The 19,041-nt window shown below is 38.1% G+C and overlaps 1 protein-coding gene across 2 annotated transcripts in view; it reads right to left on the bottom strand.

Annotated features, from left to right (window-relative positions):
- Cfap44 (cilia and flagella associated protein 44) overlaps positions 1 to 19,041 on the bottom strand; it is a 105,614-nt gene that overhangs the window by 7,846 nt on the left and 78,727 nt on the right. Inside the window, exons 27-32 of one of the 2 annotated variants that reach the window (XM_005327676.4) lie at positions 17,100 to 17,303; positions 16,052 to 16,247; positions 6,992 to 7,102; positions 4,240 to 4,370; positions 2,856 to 2,972; positions 1,718 to 1,919 (exon numbers count right to left, since the gene is read on the bottom strand). In XM_005327676.4, coding sequence (XP_005327733.1) covers positions 1,718 to 1,919; positions 2,856 to 2,972; positions 4,240 to 4,370; positions 6,992 to 7,102; positions 16,052 to 16,247; positions 17,100 to 17,303 — 961 coding nt within the window. The remainder of the gene's footprint in view (positions 1 to 1,717; positions 1,920 to 2,855; positions 2,973 to 4,239; positions 4,371 to 6,991; positions 7,103 to 16,051; positions 16,248 to 17,099; positions 17,304 to 19,041) is intronic. The other variant, XM_040270368.2, reaches the window with a different exon arrangement.

Below are 19,041 nucleotides of genomic sequence, written 5' to 3'. Positions count from 1 at the left end.
CCTCCAAACCCTACTTCACAAACTCTACTGTTTCTATGAGTCTAACGTTTTAACACTATACATATTAGTGAGATCTTATGGTATTTGTCATTCTGTGCCTGATTTATTTCACTTAATATAATGTCCTCCTGGTTTATTCATATTGTCTAAAATGACAGTATTTCCTTCTTTTTTAGGTTGAATAATATTCCCTTATGTATATACATTACATTTTCTTCATCCACTCATCTGTGATGGACACTTAGGCTGATTTTATATCTTGGCTATTATGAAGAGTGTTGTAATAAACATAGGTGTGCATGCATCTCTTGGACATACTGATTTCATTTCCTTTAGATATACACCTAGTAGTGGGATTGATGAACTGAAAATTACCTTTATGATCTTGAAATAGGAGATGGTTTCTTAAAGTAATCACAAGTCATTAAAATATAGATCAAATTCACCACTATTAAGATTTCAAACATCTGCAGAGATGGTAAAAAAGCATGCAACAAACTAAAAAAGATTCAAAGTAGATTTAATGGACAAAAATTAAGAATTCCTTAAAATTAATAAAAAAAATATAAAATAGAAATGAAAAATGGGCCAAAGCTATGATAGATTAGAGAAAGAAAACAAATAAATGGCAAATAACTGTGTATAAAAAATGTTCAATTCACTAGTAATTGAGGAAATATGAATAAGAATCACAATGAAATATAATATTCACCACACTGACAAAAACACTATAGTCTGATAGTGTGAAGGGTTGACAACAAGGTGGAGCTGGGCCACTTCTTCTACACTCCCAGAGGAGGATATGTTGGTTCACTATGAGGAGGCAACTTGGCAATACCTAGGAAAGCAGGAAGTGTACGAAACCCTCCATAACCCAGGAATCCCAGTACTAGGGATTCACCTCCTCATGTGTGTGCACAGGAGAAGCATATAAGATTTACTGTAACATTGTAATAATGAAAAATGAGAAATATCTAAATATCCATCAAGAGGAGACTGAAGAAGAAAATCTTTTTATATGCATGCAATGGAATACTAGAGTACTAAAGTGAATAAATTAGCTGTAGTAAGATGAATAACTGGGCTGGGGATGTGGCTCAAGCGGTAACTTGCTTGCCTGGCATGCGCCGAGCGCTGGGTTCGATCCTCAGCACCACATAAAAATAAAATAAAGATGTTGTGTCCACCAAAAACTAAAAAATAAATATTAAAAAATTCTCTCTCTTTAAAAAAAGAGAAATAACTAAAAAATCAGCTTAATAAAGTGAACCACAAAATAAAAACATCATTGCAAAAATGTGTAAGGTGGTTCTACGTGCCATTCGAGAACATATACATACTTGTAGGTGCACACCCTGCTTTAACTCTGGAAGGAGCAGCAGATGGCATTAGAAGGAAAAGGAGCTTCCAATACAACATGATGTTTTATTTCTTGAGTGTGGTAGTGGGTATGTGGATTATGATGCTATTCTATATTTTATCATACACAAAGTAAAACAGTCCTGTGATAAAGGATTTCGTTTCAAATAGGACAGTGATCTTTTCAAACTATCAGGAGAGTTGGTTGGTGAGGTAGAAAAATGAGAAGGTGAATTTGTCTCCTCTCTCAGTGGTTTTGACTCTGCGATCACTATTTTCTAAGTTGGAGACTATTGCTCGACGGTTCCCCTGTGGGCCCATAACTAATCCTAGATAATCCTTGGGCTCAGATACTCACTACGGATGGTTTTTACCATCTCTCTCTTTTCTCGGATGAGCCGTTTCCGTCTCTCCCGGCATTCTTTGTTCAGTTTCTGCTGCCTGGAGTTCTCTTCATGGAGCTGTATGATTCGTGCTTGCAGCCGTCCCAAGGATTGATTAGAGAAGACCAAAGTGCCCGAAAGATCATGGGGTATTTCCCCAGATTGCATGTACTCTATCTGTAAAAAATAAAAATAAATGAAATAGACAAAGGTACAAAGTATAAAGTGGAGAAAGCCCAGGGGGAGAGCTGCCTTCTCTCACCCTGGGTTAGTTCAATGCCCTTGGGCCTCTTTCTCTCTCTCTCACCATGAGTGACAGTGACCAGGTAAACAGAAAGTTGGCAAATAGCAAGCCATATTATGCCTCTCTAAGGACAGCACATCTTCCCGCACATATGCTGCCTACTGTCTACTGTTTAACAATGGAACTAACACTTCCTGCTTGGTGCTGTAGGCAAACTGCTAGAGAGGGCTCATCAGTTTGGAACAGGTTACACAGAATATATAGAAGGCTGATCCTGGGTTTTTTTTGTTTGTTTGTTTGTTTGTTTGTTTTTTCTCTCCTAAAATACAGCTTTTTCTCTTAACCTGAGAAAAGAGGATACAATGAACCTCTTTTCCTCACTGATCTATATTCCTACAATTTAATATATTACAGTACAACAAAATAACCTCAATAAATTAAAGTGTAAATGAACAAAGAGAGGGAATAAAGAAAAAATGTTTTCCTTGGGTCTGAGTAGAGATTAAATGAAGATAATTCTTCAGTTCATGTCTGATGTTTCAGGTGGTGTGATAAGCGACATGTGTGCAAGATCCTACACTTCAACCTCCAGGCCATTTCATCCTTATATCATTTCTCTAGAGCTGAAATGATTAAACTTTTAAGGGGATAATGAGCCACAAGAAAATCTGTGGGGTTTTTTTTTAATGTTATGCTTTAAAAACAGTCTGTTAATAGATAAGAAAAATCTGGTGTCATTCTACAGGTGGAATCTTCAGTCCAAGGACCATAGTTTCCCCCGTTGGTGACCCACAGATGTTTTTTAGAGAAGCCTGGGTATGATGACTCTTCTGCTCATGCAGGGTGGGGCGGCCTCTCAGACACATCACCTGGTGGAGCTTGAGCGGTAACACAACCAGCAGTTCATTCAGCTGCTGCTGCTTCTCTCTCTGATAAGCCTCCAGGGCCTCCTCTGCTGCATTCAGATTCATTGCCACGATTTTTACCTGCAGAAAGTCCCATGTGAGAGATGCTGACAAGACTCAGTGAATGGATACCTAAGTGGTAAATGAGGGAGGAAGTACAGGGCCAGAAGGGTGTCTTTGGCCAGGCTGTGGTGAAGGGCACCATTCCAGTCTGCATTCCAGGAGTCTATATTATTCTCTTCCCACCAAGTTCAAAACCATATTACTTTTTTAATCATTCCTGTGTTCCCAGAACTGTATACTTTTTGTGAATAAGAGCTTAGAAGACACATCCTTGACTAACTTTCATTTTCTACATGAAAAGCAGCCCTGGGCATGGAATCTTTGTTAAAATGATAAAAATTCTTGTTTGTTCATAATAACCTCAATAAATTAATGGAAAAAGTGCTTTAAATAATTAAACTACTAGCTTCAGTATTTCTAAAGCATATGCTTTATCTCTAAGAAGCATGGAAGTTTTCAAGATCATTTTCTATTTGCAAGAGGAGACCAATCTATCAAAAATATTTCTATTTTTTTAATATTTCTAAATAGGAATCAAGTTGAATGATATTGTACTAAACAAGAACCCTCAGAGGGAAAAGGAACAGAAAAGGCAGAAAGTAATCAATATTATACTAGAAGTTTAGCTTTGTGATCTCCAACATGAAATGCATGCACCCCAGAGGATCAACAAAATGATCTGTTGTAGTACAACAGTATATCAGAAATATCAGTTTCTATTTCGATTTATTTTTATCTTATTCTTGTGAATTAATGCTTTATAACATATAACTCTACTAAAACAATATTTCCTAAGTACAATTTGTAAATACTTACCAATTTATTGTGGGGGTGCTACTTTTTTTTTTTTTACATATAGAATTATATAATCAAAAAAGTTTGGAAGCTGAGTGTAGGGGTGCATTTAATCCCAGAGGCTCAGGAGGCAGGAAGATCACAAGTTCAAAGGCAGCCTCAGCAAAAGTGAGGTGCTTAGCAACTCAGTGAGAGTCTGTCTATAAATAAAATACAAAATAGGGCTGGAGATGTGGCTCAGTGATAAAGTGCCCCTAAATTTAATCCCTGGTACCAATAAAGAAAAAAATAATTGGAGACTAATGATTAAGGTAAAGTCCAATCATTAAAAAAAAAAAAATGACACCCCCCAACACACTTCCTTAAGAAGAAAAAAAACCTGATCATAACATTTGAAATGTTTCTCTCTGAGAATTCTTAACAATGCCACTGCTATGAAGTTGCAATATCATAGTTGGGAGACAACAAATAAAAAGGCAGACCACCGTACTTTTTTGGACAATGTATCATATTCCTTTTTGAGATTATCAACAGTTTTCTTTTCTTCAACTAAGGCCTCCTCAATGTCCAATCTTTTTTCTCGAAGTTGAATGGCAAGTTCAAAAAGACCCTTATCACAATCTGAAAAGAAAGATAAAATAAAAATATAGCCTAATTTGTTAGGGAATGTAGTAGTACTAGAAATGTGAACTTTGGGACTTCGTAATTAAAATCTGTGTGTAGATCCATGGTAACACATTTCCTCTACACTTATGGTTCCACTGTCCCTGGAGAAAATGACCAATAGTATTAATAATTAAGACAGTAATAATGACCCTAGCACTGATACTCTGAACAGCACTCTGAACCAGACTTTATGTTTGGCCCTTTATGCACACTGTCTCACTCCAGGCTGGACCCTGCAAGGCGGGAACTATTTCCTTATCCTGTACACGAAGACCCTAAGTGTTAGCTGATATAACTACAATGTGACTAAATGGGTTTCAAGTGCATTATCTCTGTACTAATTCCACCATCACACCAAGGGCCACATAGATCCACCAAGTAATAGATCAGGAATGTAAAAAATAACAATAAATGGTATTTGGGAACCACGGTTCTGGCCCTAGCTCCACCACTACGCTGGCCGCATGATATTGTTCAAGCTCTAATCCTGCTGGAAAATGGTTGCCTTTCTGTGCTCTCCTCTATTATAAATATGATCTTAATAAGACTCTGGTTTTCAAAAGTGAAACAAGATTTAGAATTTGTTTGAAATTAAACTTTTGACATTTTATTAAAACTTTATTTTAAATATCTAGAAAGTCAAATTATAAACCAAAGAAAATTATTTACTCTGCAGAGCCATTCATCTTGACTATAAGAAGATTGATTTAGCTGTCCCAAATTTGTTTCACTATGGAAACAGTAAATATAAATGTCCAATCATTTCCAGGAAGCCAGTACCAAGTACCCTTCCACAGAGGCCCCCATAGCCCCTCTCCCAGCCAGGCCTTCTTGGTAGAAGGGCGAATGCAGACAGATGAAGGGAAGGCAAGTCGGGTGGTAGTCATGTTTTCTTAACTCTGCTTCTAGATTCCTTTACCTCCTCCCTGGCTTTCCTCTTTGCCTGCTCCTGTTCTTCCCTGAGGTTTCTGGTGGTGGAAAAGCTTGAGTCTTTGCAAAGCTAATGAATTGCCTCTGTGAGAAGCTTACTGGAGACTGGACCTCAACACAAACTCCATGGATGGCCTCTTAGGCCCTCTGCTGGCTTCCCCAGAGATACGGGTCAATCCCTGCCTACTGGTGGCCTTCCCAACAGAGCAAACTTGAGCCTCCGGGCAGCCCGTCCTAGGCCCCTGGTTTATCAGGAACAAAGTCCAGGGCTCCCCTTTGGATGCTCGCCACAGCCTTCTTCTCTCAACCTTGGCTCCTACTTGGGTACTCTAGGACCCAAGAGTCGCTGCGGCCTCCTTGGGAACATGGCAAAGCCAGGGTTCAGGCCCCCAGGACAGTTGGGAAAAGTTGTTCTAAACACTTTCAGGGTCACCCATCACAATGTTTAGCTGCTGCCTTCCTGGCTGGCTAGGTGGAAGTGTGTCCTATTGAGGGGAATTCAACTGTGTGGCAGGGATGGTGGCTGATATTGGGAAGACAACCTTAGATTGCTGTTTAAAATTGGAGGGGATCTTAGAATGGTGGTGCACACCTGTAATCCCAGCAACCCCTTGGGCAACTAGGGCAGGAGAATCACAAGTTCAAGGCCAGCTTCAGCAATTTAGTGAGATCCACAGTAACTTAACAAGACCCAAGTTAACATATTAATAATAATAACTTTTTTCAAAAAGGACTAGAGATGTAGCTCAGCTCAGTGATAAAGTGCCCAGGGGGTTCAGTCCCCAGTACCCCCTACTTCCCCCCCAAAAAATGCCAGACGCATTAATGCAGGTCTGTAATCCCAATTTTTTAGAGGTTGAACCATGAAGATCCCAAGTTGGTGAAGAGCCTCAGCAACTTAGTGTCAAAATACAAAATAAAAAGGCTGGGGATGTAGCTCAGTGTTAAAGCACCCCTGGGTTTAATTCCCAGTACAAAAAAAAAAAAAAAAAAGGCAGGGATGATCCAGGGTCTGTAGTGTTAGCCAAGCCCTCAGGCCATGAGTCTTGGGCACAGCCTCCCTACACACTGCCTATCTCCTTAAACACAGAAGTCCCTGTTACAGACTGGCTGCCCTGGGAAGCCTGTGGGAGAGGTGACCCATTCACATGCAGCCTGCTGGGGCTTCTTCCTAAATCCTGCTTCCATGCTCACTCTGCTACTTTTGTAATGAGGCTGTTAAATAAAATATCACCACACTTTAGAAACAAACAAACTATTCTTACAAAACAGATTTGAAATAGAAAAATTTGAATGGATTTTTTCCAAAAAAAGGAAAATATTGTAAAAAAAAATCTATAGAAGTTACTATCAAGTGTTTCTCTAGAAAATCAAATTTATTATATAATTCATAGTAACTGATTCTATAACCATCAGTTTCAGATTATTTAATTTGCTATTTATAAAAGGCTGCCTAAAGGAACAGATAATCAATTATTCAGAGAGCCCCCCCCCCAAAGTTTCATTAGATTCTACTTCATACATTTTAAACCACCCTTTTCTTAAATTTTATTAACAGAATTGAGAAATCAAAAAAAATAGCGATCCTCTCAGTCCTGTCTATCCATGTTCACACTTCAGAGAACACTGGCTTTTATCCTACTTACTTGTTGGGCAGATAGAATCATCAAAAACCTCATCTTCGGATCCAGACTCCTCCTCGTCGCTCTCCAAGCTGGATTCATCTTCACTTGATTCTTCACTCTCCTCATCTTCATCTGAGGGAAGAGGAGGACTTGGTTAGCAGAGAAGTTCCTATGATAAACAAAATTCTAGATTTTCAAAATATTTTTCAATGAGTCAGTCACTGGAAAAGTAATGAAGACACAGAGTAGGAAATGACTCAATGTTTTTAGAAGAGTTAAAATGGTTAAGGACATAGGGATCACAAACTCAAATGCTTGCAGAAGGTTATAGTTATTATTAACACATAAATACAGATGGTGTCAGGGTCCACTTGCTAAGCTGCCTGTGTGGTAACCACCTAACATACACACACTTGGTGAAACAGGCCTACAATTCCTAAAACCACCAAAAGCTCTAAAAACAGAAGAAACTTGCGTACTTACCTGAACTGAAGTAAACATCAGCTTTCATTGAATCTACTTAGTGTCAGGCTGGCAGCTTTCTCTTCCCTTTCCCTTATATTGGGCTAATGAATGCCGTTCTCAAACCACCATAGAGGGTACTCCATTATATTGGGCTAATGAATACCATTCTCAAACCACCATAGAGGGTACTCCATTATCAAAAAACGAACAAGGACAAGGTGTTTATCCACAATATCATGGACAAAGGCATCGGGCTCCGTTGCCAAAAAATGGACAGGGGGCCCCAATGCTCCGGGGCCCCAAACCACAAATATATGGAGCACTAGAGGAACCCAGCAACCCCAGCAACCCCATCAGGGCAGTGCCCAGGACATCAGATCCCTCATCAGACAAACCAGAGGGAGCGCAGGGTTGGACATCTGCGCCTCCGCCAAATCAGTACTAACTCCAGAGATGGGAGTTCAAATCATTCCCACAGGGGTAAAAGGACCTCTTCCCAAAGGAACAGTAGGCTTGCTATTGGGACGCAGCTCTTCTACTCTAAAAGGACTTATGATAAGTCCTGGGGTAATTGATCCCAATTATGAAGGTGAAATAAAAATTATAGCCAGTTCTCCAAAGGGTATATCAATAATTTCACCAGGAGATAGAATAGCACTGTTACTAATAATACCAAGCCTACATGATAAAATTTCCAGTCATGCTGTAGAAAGAGGTTCCAAGGGATTAGGCTCCACAGGTGTAGATTGGGCTATGCTTTCTTTAAATTTAGATTCTCGCCCCATGCTAAAACTAAATATTCAAGGACATGAATTTAATGGGCTACTGGATACAGGTGCAGACCTTAGCATTATCTCTCGTCAAGAATGGCCAAAACATTGGCCATTACACCAAGCCACTCAAACGCTTCGAGGCCTAGGAGTGGCAACTAATCCCGATAGAAGTGCAATGGTATTAGATTGGAAGGATCCTGAAGGATGTGAAGGAACTATACAGCCATATGTATTGGATTATCTTCCCGTAAATTTATGGGGACGAGATGTCCTAGATCAATTAGGTTTGACATTAACAAATAATATCAATCAAAATGCACCCACTATTATGGCTAGACAAGGTTTTAGGAAAGGAAAAAGATTAGAAAAACAAGAACAAGGTATAGCAGCACCAATACAAATAGATCAAGGAACAGACAGATATGGGTTGGATTTTCACAAAGGGCCACTGAGACAATAAAAATTACATGGAAATCAGAAAGACCAGTATGGGTTCCTCAGTGGCCCTTGACTAAAGAAAAGATACAAGTAGCCCATGATCTGGTCAAACAACAATTAGCAGAAGGACATGTACAACCTTCCGTATCTCCCCATAATACTCCCATTTTTGTCATCAAAAAGAAATCTGGTAAATGGAGATTATTGCAAGATTTAAGAGCCATTAATAATGAAATGGTCATTATGGGACCTGCTCAATCGGGGATTCCTCAATTGTCTGCTTTGCCAAAAACTTGGTATGTTTTAGTTATAGATATTAAAGATTGTTTTTTTTTCAATTCCAATTCATCCTGAAGATAGTCCACGTTTTGCATTTACTATCCCTGCACTAAATCATGAAGGTCCTGATCAGAGATATGAATGGAAAGTACTCCCTCAAGGGATGGCTAACAGCCCAACTATGTGTCAAATTTATGTTAACAAAGTAATCCAGCCACTTAGAAATCAAAATCCTGAACTACAAATATTTCATTATATGGATGATGTATTATTAGCACACAAAGCTAAAAACACGTTGCTAGAATGTTATGCCACACTTACAAACTCATTAAAAAATTATAATCTAGAGATAGCAATAGATAAAGTACAATTAAATTTTCCAATTAATTATTTAGGAGTTCTATTATCCTCAACCATGGTCCATCCACCAAAAATTCAAATACGAGTAGATCAACTCAAATCACTTAATGACTTTCAAAAGTTATTAGGAGACATAAATTGGATAAGGCCTTATCTAGGTATTCCAACAGGAGAATTGGGACCTTTATTTGATATCCTAAAAGGTCCATCAGATCCAAATTCACCCCGAATGTTAACACCTGAAGCAAGAAAGGCATTAAAAATCATTGAAACATATATGGAAAATATGCATTTGGATAGAATTGATATAAGTTTGCCTTTATTATTTATTGTACTACCAACAAAATATATTCCTACAGGAGTATTTTGGCAAGAAGGTCCATTATTATGGATACATTTATCTTATTCTCCTAACACTATTCTTACTAGGTATCCTGAGGCTGTAGGACAATTAATACTCAAAGGAATAAAAGCAGCAAAGGGAGTGTTTGGAATTTCTCCCAATAAAATTATTACTCCATATACTATGAATCAAATTGATGAATTAGCTAATGAGTTAAATACTTGGGCAATAATCATGTGCAAATCTAATGTTTCATTTGATAACCACTTACCATCTAATCCTTTATTGTCTTTTTGGTCATTGCATCCTGTAATTTTTCCAAAAATGACAAGAAAAACACCTATCATGAATGCTCCAAATATATTCACTGATGGGTCAAATAATGGTACAGCAGCAATAGTTACACCTGATCAAACTTTTACATTTTTAGTACCCAAACAATCAGCTCAAAAGGTAGAGCTTAATGCCATATTACAAACTTTTGTGATGTTTAAAGATTCAGTATTTAATTTATTTTCTGATAGTCAGTATATAGTTAATGCTATAATATCCCTTGAAGATGCTGGTAGGATTTCCCCTTCTTCTACTGTTTTCTCTTTATTTTCCACTATACAAAGTTTAATCTGGGACAGAAAAGATCCATTCTTTATAGGACATATCAGGGCACATACAGGATTGCTTGGAGCCCTTAGTTTGGGCAATGATTTAGCAGATAAAACTACACATGACATACATATTTTCTCTACACTAGAAGAAGCTATAAATTTTCATAAAAGATTCCATGTCAATGCTAATACTTTACAAAAGCATTTTAAAATAACTAAGGAACAAGCTAGACAAATAATAAAACAATGTCAAAATTGTGTGACCTTTTTACCACAAGTTAATCTTGGAGTCAATCCTAGAGGATTGATACCTAACCATATTTGGCAGATGGACGTCACACACTTGCCAGAATTTGGAAAATTAAAATATTTGCATGTTACAGTTGATACTTCTTCTGGATTTTTGATGGGCTCACTTCATGCTGGAGAAAAAACTAAAGATGTTATAGCTCATTGCTTACAAAATTTTGCCACTGTGGGCATTCCAAAACAGTTAAAAACAGATAATGCCCCTGGTTATACGTCTACTTCTTTTAAACAATTTTGCTCATCATTTGGCATTACTCATATAACAGGAATCCCATACAATCCACAGGGACAAGGCATAGTTGAAAGAGCTCATCAAACTATTAAAATGTACTTATTAAAGCAAAAAGACGGAATTGGGAAGGGGTATATATTCCCCAAAGATAAACTTAAAATAACTCTTTTTACTCTAAACTTTTTAAATTTGGATTCATCAGGACTTAGTGCTGCAGAAAGGCATATGTGTCCAAAAAATGTACATAAGCCCAAGGTACTTTGGAAAGATATTCTAACAGGACAATGGAAAGGTCCTGACCCAGTAATTGTCTGGAGTCGGGGGTCTGTTTGTGTGTTTCCACAGGAAGAACAACAGCCGATTTGGATTCCAGAGAGATTAACCAAGGTTCTGACCCAGTGATTGTCTGGAGTCGGGGGTCTGTTTGTGTGTTTCCACAGGGAGAACAGCAGCTGATTTGGATTCCAGAGAGATTAACTAAAGCGATTTCTACAGACCAAAAAGAAGATGATTTAGCTCAAATCCATAACAGCTGATATCCAAAACTCCAATTTGGCTATCCTTACATCTGCGACAGAACCAGGATGCTTTTTTCAATATCTATTTTATTATTGCCCTTTCCCATATCATGAAGTTCTATTTTGTTTTTTTTTTTTGAGCTCATACTGACCTAGGTTAATGTTTTGCTGATCAGTTCTATTTTTTTTTTTTACTATATAGAGTTTTTAAACATTGCAATAGAGATTTTACCTGTAAAAAGTTATAAGGCCTTTATTATTATGTTATGTGTTGTATGTATTATATTATGTGTGCACACTTGTGTTTTGTGTTATATGTTTGAATGTACGTATGTCCATATATCATATATGATGAGCGCTCATGAAAAAATGGACCCAAATATTTTTTTTTTATTTCACGTGATTTAAATGGTTTAATTTAAATTGGGTAAATTTAAAACTGTTAAGAATTGTTTTAATATGTAACAAAAAAGGAGGTTAACAGATCTGTTTGTTTACTTTCACCTTTCCTTTTCATTATATTTAATAATTCTCTTCAAGATAATGTAAATTGTTAAGAAAATTGTTTTCTTTTAGTGCCTTCTGGAATGTTACACAATTTTTTCTTTAGCCATTATTGCCAGAATTCCTATCTTCATCACAGTGCCGGTGAAGACAATGTAAATTGTTAAGAAAATTGTTTTCTTTTAGTGCCTTCTGGAATGTTACATAATTTTTTCTTTAGCCATTATTGCCAGAATTCCTAGCTTCATCCTAGTGCCAGTGAAGACAAAGATAAAACTAATCTACAGCTTCTGCAATAGCCATCACTGAACTGCTTGCAGAACTTGCCTAGACTATGTGTCACTTGTATGCATTGTGAACTCACTTGTATGGATTGTGAACTATCTGTTAATACATCAACTTTTGGTAGTGTTGGGGTATTTTTGCTCGTATTCTTGACGACAAGAGCCGTCAATTGGCTTGGTGTATCTTCCTCCTTTCTGCTTGTCATGATCATTCAGCTAAAATTTGGGGGCCAACAGAGGTGAGGCAAAGAACCTCACCCCCCTACTGGTACAAAGACCTCTCCACAGGTGTGGCTGTATACTGGACCGGTAGTCAATGACGGGTAAGATCCAATTACAATGGTACCAACCTAAGACAGGAGGCTGACGCCCTGAGGTCAGCTCATCCGAAGACAGGTAAGGACCATATGTAGTATTGGACAACCTAAGGCAGGCATGGTCCCTAAGCCACATGCTTGTTGTTTAAACAGAGAGGGGGAGATGTTGAGAGCCACAGCCAAAGGGGCCCCAGCAAACTTCCAGCTGCCGGCTGATGATCCAGCTGCCAGCAAACTTCCAGCTGCCAGCTGATGATTGGCTCACAGTGGCCCCAGCAACATCTAGCTGATTGGCTCCTCTGCGGTGATGTTCATTGGGCTGTTTCCCTGCCCTTCAGACTGCCAGCTGATGATTGGCTCACAGCGGCCCCAGCAACATCTAGCTGATTGGCTCCTCCACGGAGCTGCTCATTGGGGGACTTCTTTGGCTCTGCCCACGCAACCCAGCCAATCGGCCTCAAGAGCAGGAGGATTGTGGGAGGTTGAGAGACTGGTGTGGGGGTGAGAGGCTTGTGGAAGCCGGTGGTGGCAGTTGGGCTCTGAGGGTTTTTCCCTGAGGAGCTGTTTTGTTTGGCGTTTGTAGTTCTAAAAATAAAGTTAGTTTCTTTTGACAAGTGGCTCCTGATTTGTGCCAAGCCAGACTGCGGCAAACAGAAGAAACTTGCGTACTTACCTGAACTGAAGTAAACATCAGCTTTCATTGAATCTACTTAGTGTCAGGCTGGCAGCTTTCTCTTCCCTTTCCCTTCCCTTTCCCCCTCCCCATCCCATAGCAGGGTCTTTTCACCTGGCTGAAGAGATCTGGCCCCTAAACTCCACTTGGTCAACCTGCTAATGGTAGTAACAATTTAGTTGGCCTAGGCCCTCCTACCTCTAGCGACCCCCCTGGCCCTCACCCTTTTTCAGAAGGTGAACCTTGCCCAGGAGCATCCCCCCGCCCCCCCCCCCCCGCAATAAAATTCCTTTTGGTGCCTTATTCTTGTTCTGCAGTTCCTGGCCTTGTGGCCCCTTTTCTGCTTTACACGTAGTGTGAATATTCATGTTTTGTTGCAGAGGTATTAAGCATTTGACTCTAGAACCAGATCCTACTGAGATTGTTCTGTTCATAGACTCTTTCTCTTTTCACCAAACTTGAGTCAGGCTTCTCTGAGTCCTCTTTCTCAAACTAACCTTAATTTCTAACCTTAACCCATTTAGTTTAGTGGTAGGAAGAATCCTGCTGAGTCTGTTTGGCAAACCTCCTGAACCCTTGATATCTGATCAAATTCCTCATGCTCACACCCTTGATATCATGTCACTCTGGCCTGCCTTCAGCAAAAATTCTGTTAGGACAGCTGAGCAAAGAATGATGCTACTTATTTTCTACTCCTCTGTTACAAATCTTGTGGTATTCAAAGTGGAGCTTGGTCTCTCTTTCCTACAAAACCCCATTGTAGTAGTCCCCCAAGTCAAGTCTGCCTTTTTTGTTCTTTAACTAGTATCATGAATAATTTTTCATTATAATATCATGTACATTATCTTTATAAAATATTAAAATGTCTGAATACTAAAACACATCCACCCCCAAGGGTTTTGGACAAAGAGTTGTAGACTTCTTTGCTCCACCTTGCCCCATTTCTTTTAAAACACCTTGGGTACATCACTAACTTTCAATTCCTGTTTTATGGAACTTCAAATTAAAAATAAGAGAAGGACCTCACATGTTCTCAATTCTTAAAAATTTAGTATTACTCTTAAAGTCATTTAAAGTAATCTGTGCAACTATATAAAATGAGCCAGAAAAGTTTAAAATTTCTTAGAATTCTTTACATAGATATCTGCTTCCTGAAAAGGAGGCATACCCACTTTTCCTTATTTTCCCTCCAAAATATAGCTAAATATTATGTGTAAAACAAAATGAGAAGACTCTGAAATGTGGGCAAAATAAAGCAAACTAGTAATGCATCTCAGAACCTGAAAAACAATGCTGTAGAGAGTTCCTTGGGTCTTATTTTTTGCCTCATATATTTCAGACTTGGAGATGAATAAGTTGGCCCTCAACAGGTTCAGATAAATAAAGATTCAACAAAAACTTACTATCTCTAGCCAAACAATCAGGAAAGGGATAACCTAGTAAAATAATAAAAATTTTACATATTATCTATTTACTTAAATCAAACACTACAGAAAATCTATGGTCTCCACTCCACCCACATCAGCAAAGGCCAAGTGAGGAATCTATATCCACTCTCACAGGGCTATAATAAGGCACCTCAACACTCCCACCAGGATGATGTCAGGGAACGTCAAGTAGGGAACCAGGACATATATCCCTGCTGGCTAGTAACCAGCTTTACCACTACCACCAAAATGTCTGTAAAAAACACATGGGAGCTGGACACAGGGGTGCACATCTATAATCCCAGCAGCTCGGGAGGCTGAGGCAGGAGGATCATGAGTTTAAAGCCAGCCTCAGCAAAAGCAAGGTGCTAAGCAGCTCAGTGAGACCCTGTCTCTAAATAAAATATAAAATAGGGCTGGGGATGTGACTCAGGGGTCAAGTGCTCCTGAGCTCAATCCCTGGTATCCCCTGCACCAAAACAAACAAACAAACGAATGCATGGGTCTCTTGGATTTCTACAACCTATAGCAGTGGCAAGTGTTCTTCTCACCTCAGGGAATTTTCAGGAGATCCCTAGAAGAGAGTCAGGACTTTCACTGTTCCCCAGACATACCAAGGCCATCCACACCATGTTGTCAGCAGAGACTACATGTGCAGCTAGAATTCATGCATGTCAGCAAAAAGATCCCTTTCCATTAGGTGACAATGAAGGCTGAATGGGAATGTGTACTTCTTACCCCTTCTTTGTCAGAGCATTGTTGGAGAACCACGTAAAACAAAGATTTAAAAAAGATACAGTCTCATAATATGGTACTAGGTTTCAATTGACAGTCACTCATCACAACAAAAATCAGAAAAAAAAAATTTGTGCACCACATGTCAGACTTAGGACTAGCATCTAAAAGATACAAAGAACTGGGCTGGGGATATAGCTCAGTTGGTAGAGTGCTTGCTTTGCATGCACAAGGCCCTGGGTTCAATCCCTAGCACCACAAACAAACAAAAAAGATACAAAGAACTCTTAAAAAACTCAAAGTTGTAGGGGCTGGAGTAGTGGCTCAGTGGTAGAGCACTTGCCTGGCATGTATGAGGCACTGGGTTTGATTCTTAGCACCACATATAAATAAAATAAAGGTCAATAAAATAAAGGTCCATTGACAACTAAGAAATATTTTTTAAAACCTCAATTGTAAAAAAGCAAATAATTCTATTCAAACATGGACAAAAGACGTGAAGATACATTAATTACACCAAGGATACACAGATAGAAGGTAAACATATGAAAAGATGTGCTTATTAAATTAACTACCCTATGTTAGCTCATAACACACACACATACATACACACACACACATACACACACACACACACACACACACACACACACACACACACACACACGATTAACTCCAGATGCCCCAAAGGTTTGTATCCCCTCCTCTTTAACCCTCCACAGAGCCTCTTCATAGTGGCATCTAATAAAAACCTTAGTTACTTCTCTATTTCATGTTAAGGAGAGAAAATGGATCAATATGTGACAAAGGAATACAAACCAGCATCTCCTTCAACCTCCTTTTTCTTTACACGCTTAATTTTCTTCTTTAGGACCTTCATGAGGAAGTTTGCAAACTTATTGTTTTCTCCAAGGGCTGTCTGGAAACCAGAATAGAGTGACTTTTCTTGTTCTTGGAGCTTGTTGATTTCATTTTTTCTCTCTTCCATCTCTTTAAGAAGCTCATTTATTTTCCACTAAATGAACAAAAGGAAGAGAAAAATGATAAATGAAATGTTTCTAATAAGCCAAGTTTAGAAGGCAATGTGCTTCATAGAGGTTCACTTTCTGATATTTGCAGAGCCATCCATTTATTTGGTTAAAATTTTATAACTTCTTTTGTAAAAATAATTTGCATTAAGAATCAGAGAGATCAGTTTTCTAATGTTTAGCTTTCTCAAAAAAATTTCTAAATTAAGTGAATTGGAATTTGTACTGATATCTTGAGGTCAGTTAATATTTTTGCAAGTCTCAAAAATAAAGACTTTTCTGTAATGACATATGATAATTAAAACAAGACACATTTGTGAAACTGATATTCCTCAAAACTGATCTTACTATTCAGTATATAATATCCATTTAATAACTGTATAATTTACTTCTTTGAATTGAACACGTCAGAAATAAACTATGGCATTCAATTGTACACCACACTGAAATTAGTTATCATACTTAAGAAATTCACTAAGTTCTTTTCCACTTATGTTCATAAGGATTCCATAATCGAAAACCAATTTCCTTTTAGTAGCTGGTTACAAAAATACAGACATTTAAAATCCATATATGAACTAAAAGAAAAGGCTCATTTTAAAAAATTTCATTCGCCTATCTTATAAAATATTGGATCAAATTCACTAAAAATACTGAATTATTTCTCACCCAAATAATAAAGACAGGAAAAAAGGAGGAGGGAGGAGGGGAGAGAAGACCAGAAAGAGATGAGGGCTAGAACAAGAAGGGAAATTTAAGAAGAAAATGAAAGGAAAAGAAGGAACCAAGCTTCCTCCATAACTAACACAGCAGCCAGCCAGGGTTCTTGCAGCTCTCACCTGCATATCCTGTTCCTCTTTGTCACATGCATTAACTCGTTCTTGAAGTATGTTCTCCTGTTTTTCAAAATTCTTGAGAAGAAGAATTTCTTGAAACAATGTGACATGGTGTAGATCAGATAATTTCATCTGAGTGTCTAATTTCAGTTTCTGATGTCTCAGGAGACGAAGTTCTGCATCAAAAGTGACAATCAGTTCTTTGATCTGAGGTAGAAAAAGATGTGAAGATATATTAGAAATTAAAAGGAATGAGGAGATGTATTTGTTTACACTTTGAGTAGCTCTGATTTATCTAAAAGTATTTTTTTTCATTAGGCTCCTTTTATATGTATGGGCATATAAATTAGTTCATTAATGGCATTAAATTTGCATAAAGCTATTTCTTCACATTGATTAAGCTGTGGATCAACAATCCTCTTCTTGTTACATTATGTGGAAAATGAGCTCTTTATAAGGTATCTATATTTTTCTCCTCTTTATTCCCCTACAACATCACTGAATTGCATTTCTTATAGGAAACATAAATATTTCCCCAACTTCCTATTTTGAAAAACTTTTACTCTACATACAATGGTAAATATTTTTAAATAGGTACTAGATTCACAGAGCCATAATAAACAATTTAATCTTCTTATTTTACAAATGAGACCAAAGGTGACTTTCCTGAGATCAAAGTTACTATATTTCAGAGATGGGAGAAGAACTCAAGTATCCCAAGTCCTGATAGGGACCTTATTCCATTGTGGTCCAGGTGACTGTAAGTTCTCAGTCTTGCTCTGATTTTGGCATAGCTTTCTTCCCCTCATCTCAAAGTACATTAAGAGATCAAGAGAAAGCCCCAGGATTGCTTCTCCTGAGGAAACCAGTAAAACAGGAAGAGGCAAAGAATTCTGTTTTTCATTAGGTTGCACATATACATGATAGGGAGCCCCAACTGACAAACACCTGTCATATATGAGGTCCCAGACTAGGGGCTGAGGAAGAGGAAGAGATCTCTGGATTTGGAGCAGAGAAATTACTAGAGAATTTTAGAGAGCTAAAAAAAGCAAACAAATTGTGTGTTTGGGCTCCTCTTTAACACTTGTTCAACAAACACAAATCTTTACTACATTTCTTTGGAGACAGGACTACATTTTCTTCATTGCAAGGCCATTCTGAAACTAAACTACACAGGTCTCCAAGTTTGTAAAGAAGATTATATATATATTTCTCTCCAATCCAAGTGCCTGAAAGTTTTGTAAGGATACAGAAGGTATCTTTCTTGAATATTGTATCCCTACACTTTGCTAGAACTGTCTCTGCACAGAGAATGTCCAATAAATATTCCTTACATTAATAATTTAGCTATAATAGAACCCAAATTTATGACTGAATATCACTCTATATCTGTCATTGTCCTAGACAATGTAGGGGAATTGGAAGTACATGTGGCCCTTCCCTCATGAATTGTATAATCTAATGAACTATAACACACATGGAACAGTAAGAAAAACCAGTGTGAAACATAAAGCACACTTAGAGTTTAGAAATTAGGAAAGAGCACATTTGTGGGCAGAAGCTGACAAGAAGGTTTGGAACTAAGTTGTGCTTTGAATGATAGTTCAACTCTAGAAGGAAGTCATTGTACGTAGAAGAAAATAACAAAGGGGAAAGCATACATATAAAGATGGAGGTAAAGGGAGAATGGGGGGGTAGGGACATCAAGAAACAGGGTGGATAAAGCAGAGATGATGGGAGAAGAATAACATTGGGAAGCTACAGATGTACCAGGAAAGGGTGAAGCTGAAAAGACAATAAGAAATAGGGCTCTTTCTATATAGCTGGGAGCAGGGAGCTAGTTATCTAAGAAAGCTTCCTTTCCTTTCATATTTAGAACATATCCTACACATCTGGCCCCAGACTGGTCCTGATTTTCCTAGAAAAAAAAAATTTGCCATTGTAG

This window comes from Ictidomys tridecemlineatus, chromosome 3 (assembly GCF_052094955.1).
Source record: "Ictidomys tridecemlineatus isolate mIctTri1 chromosome 3, mIctTri1.hap1, whole genome shotgun sequence".
In the NCBI taxonomy this organism is placed as follows: Eukaryota; Metazoa; Chordata; class Mammalia; order Rodentia; family Sciuridae; genus Ictidomys; species Ictidomys tridecemlineatus.
The sequence above is the reverse complement of the archived record's forward strand: the minus strand, read 5'-3'. Positions and strand labels throughout refer to the sequence as shown.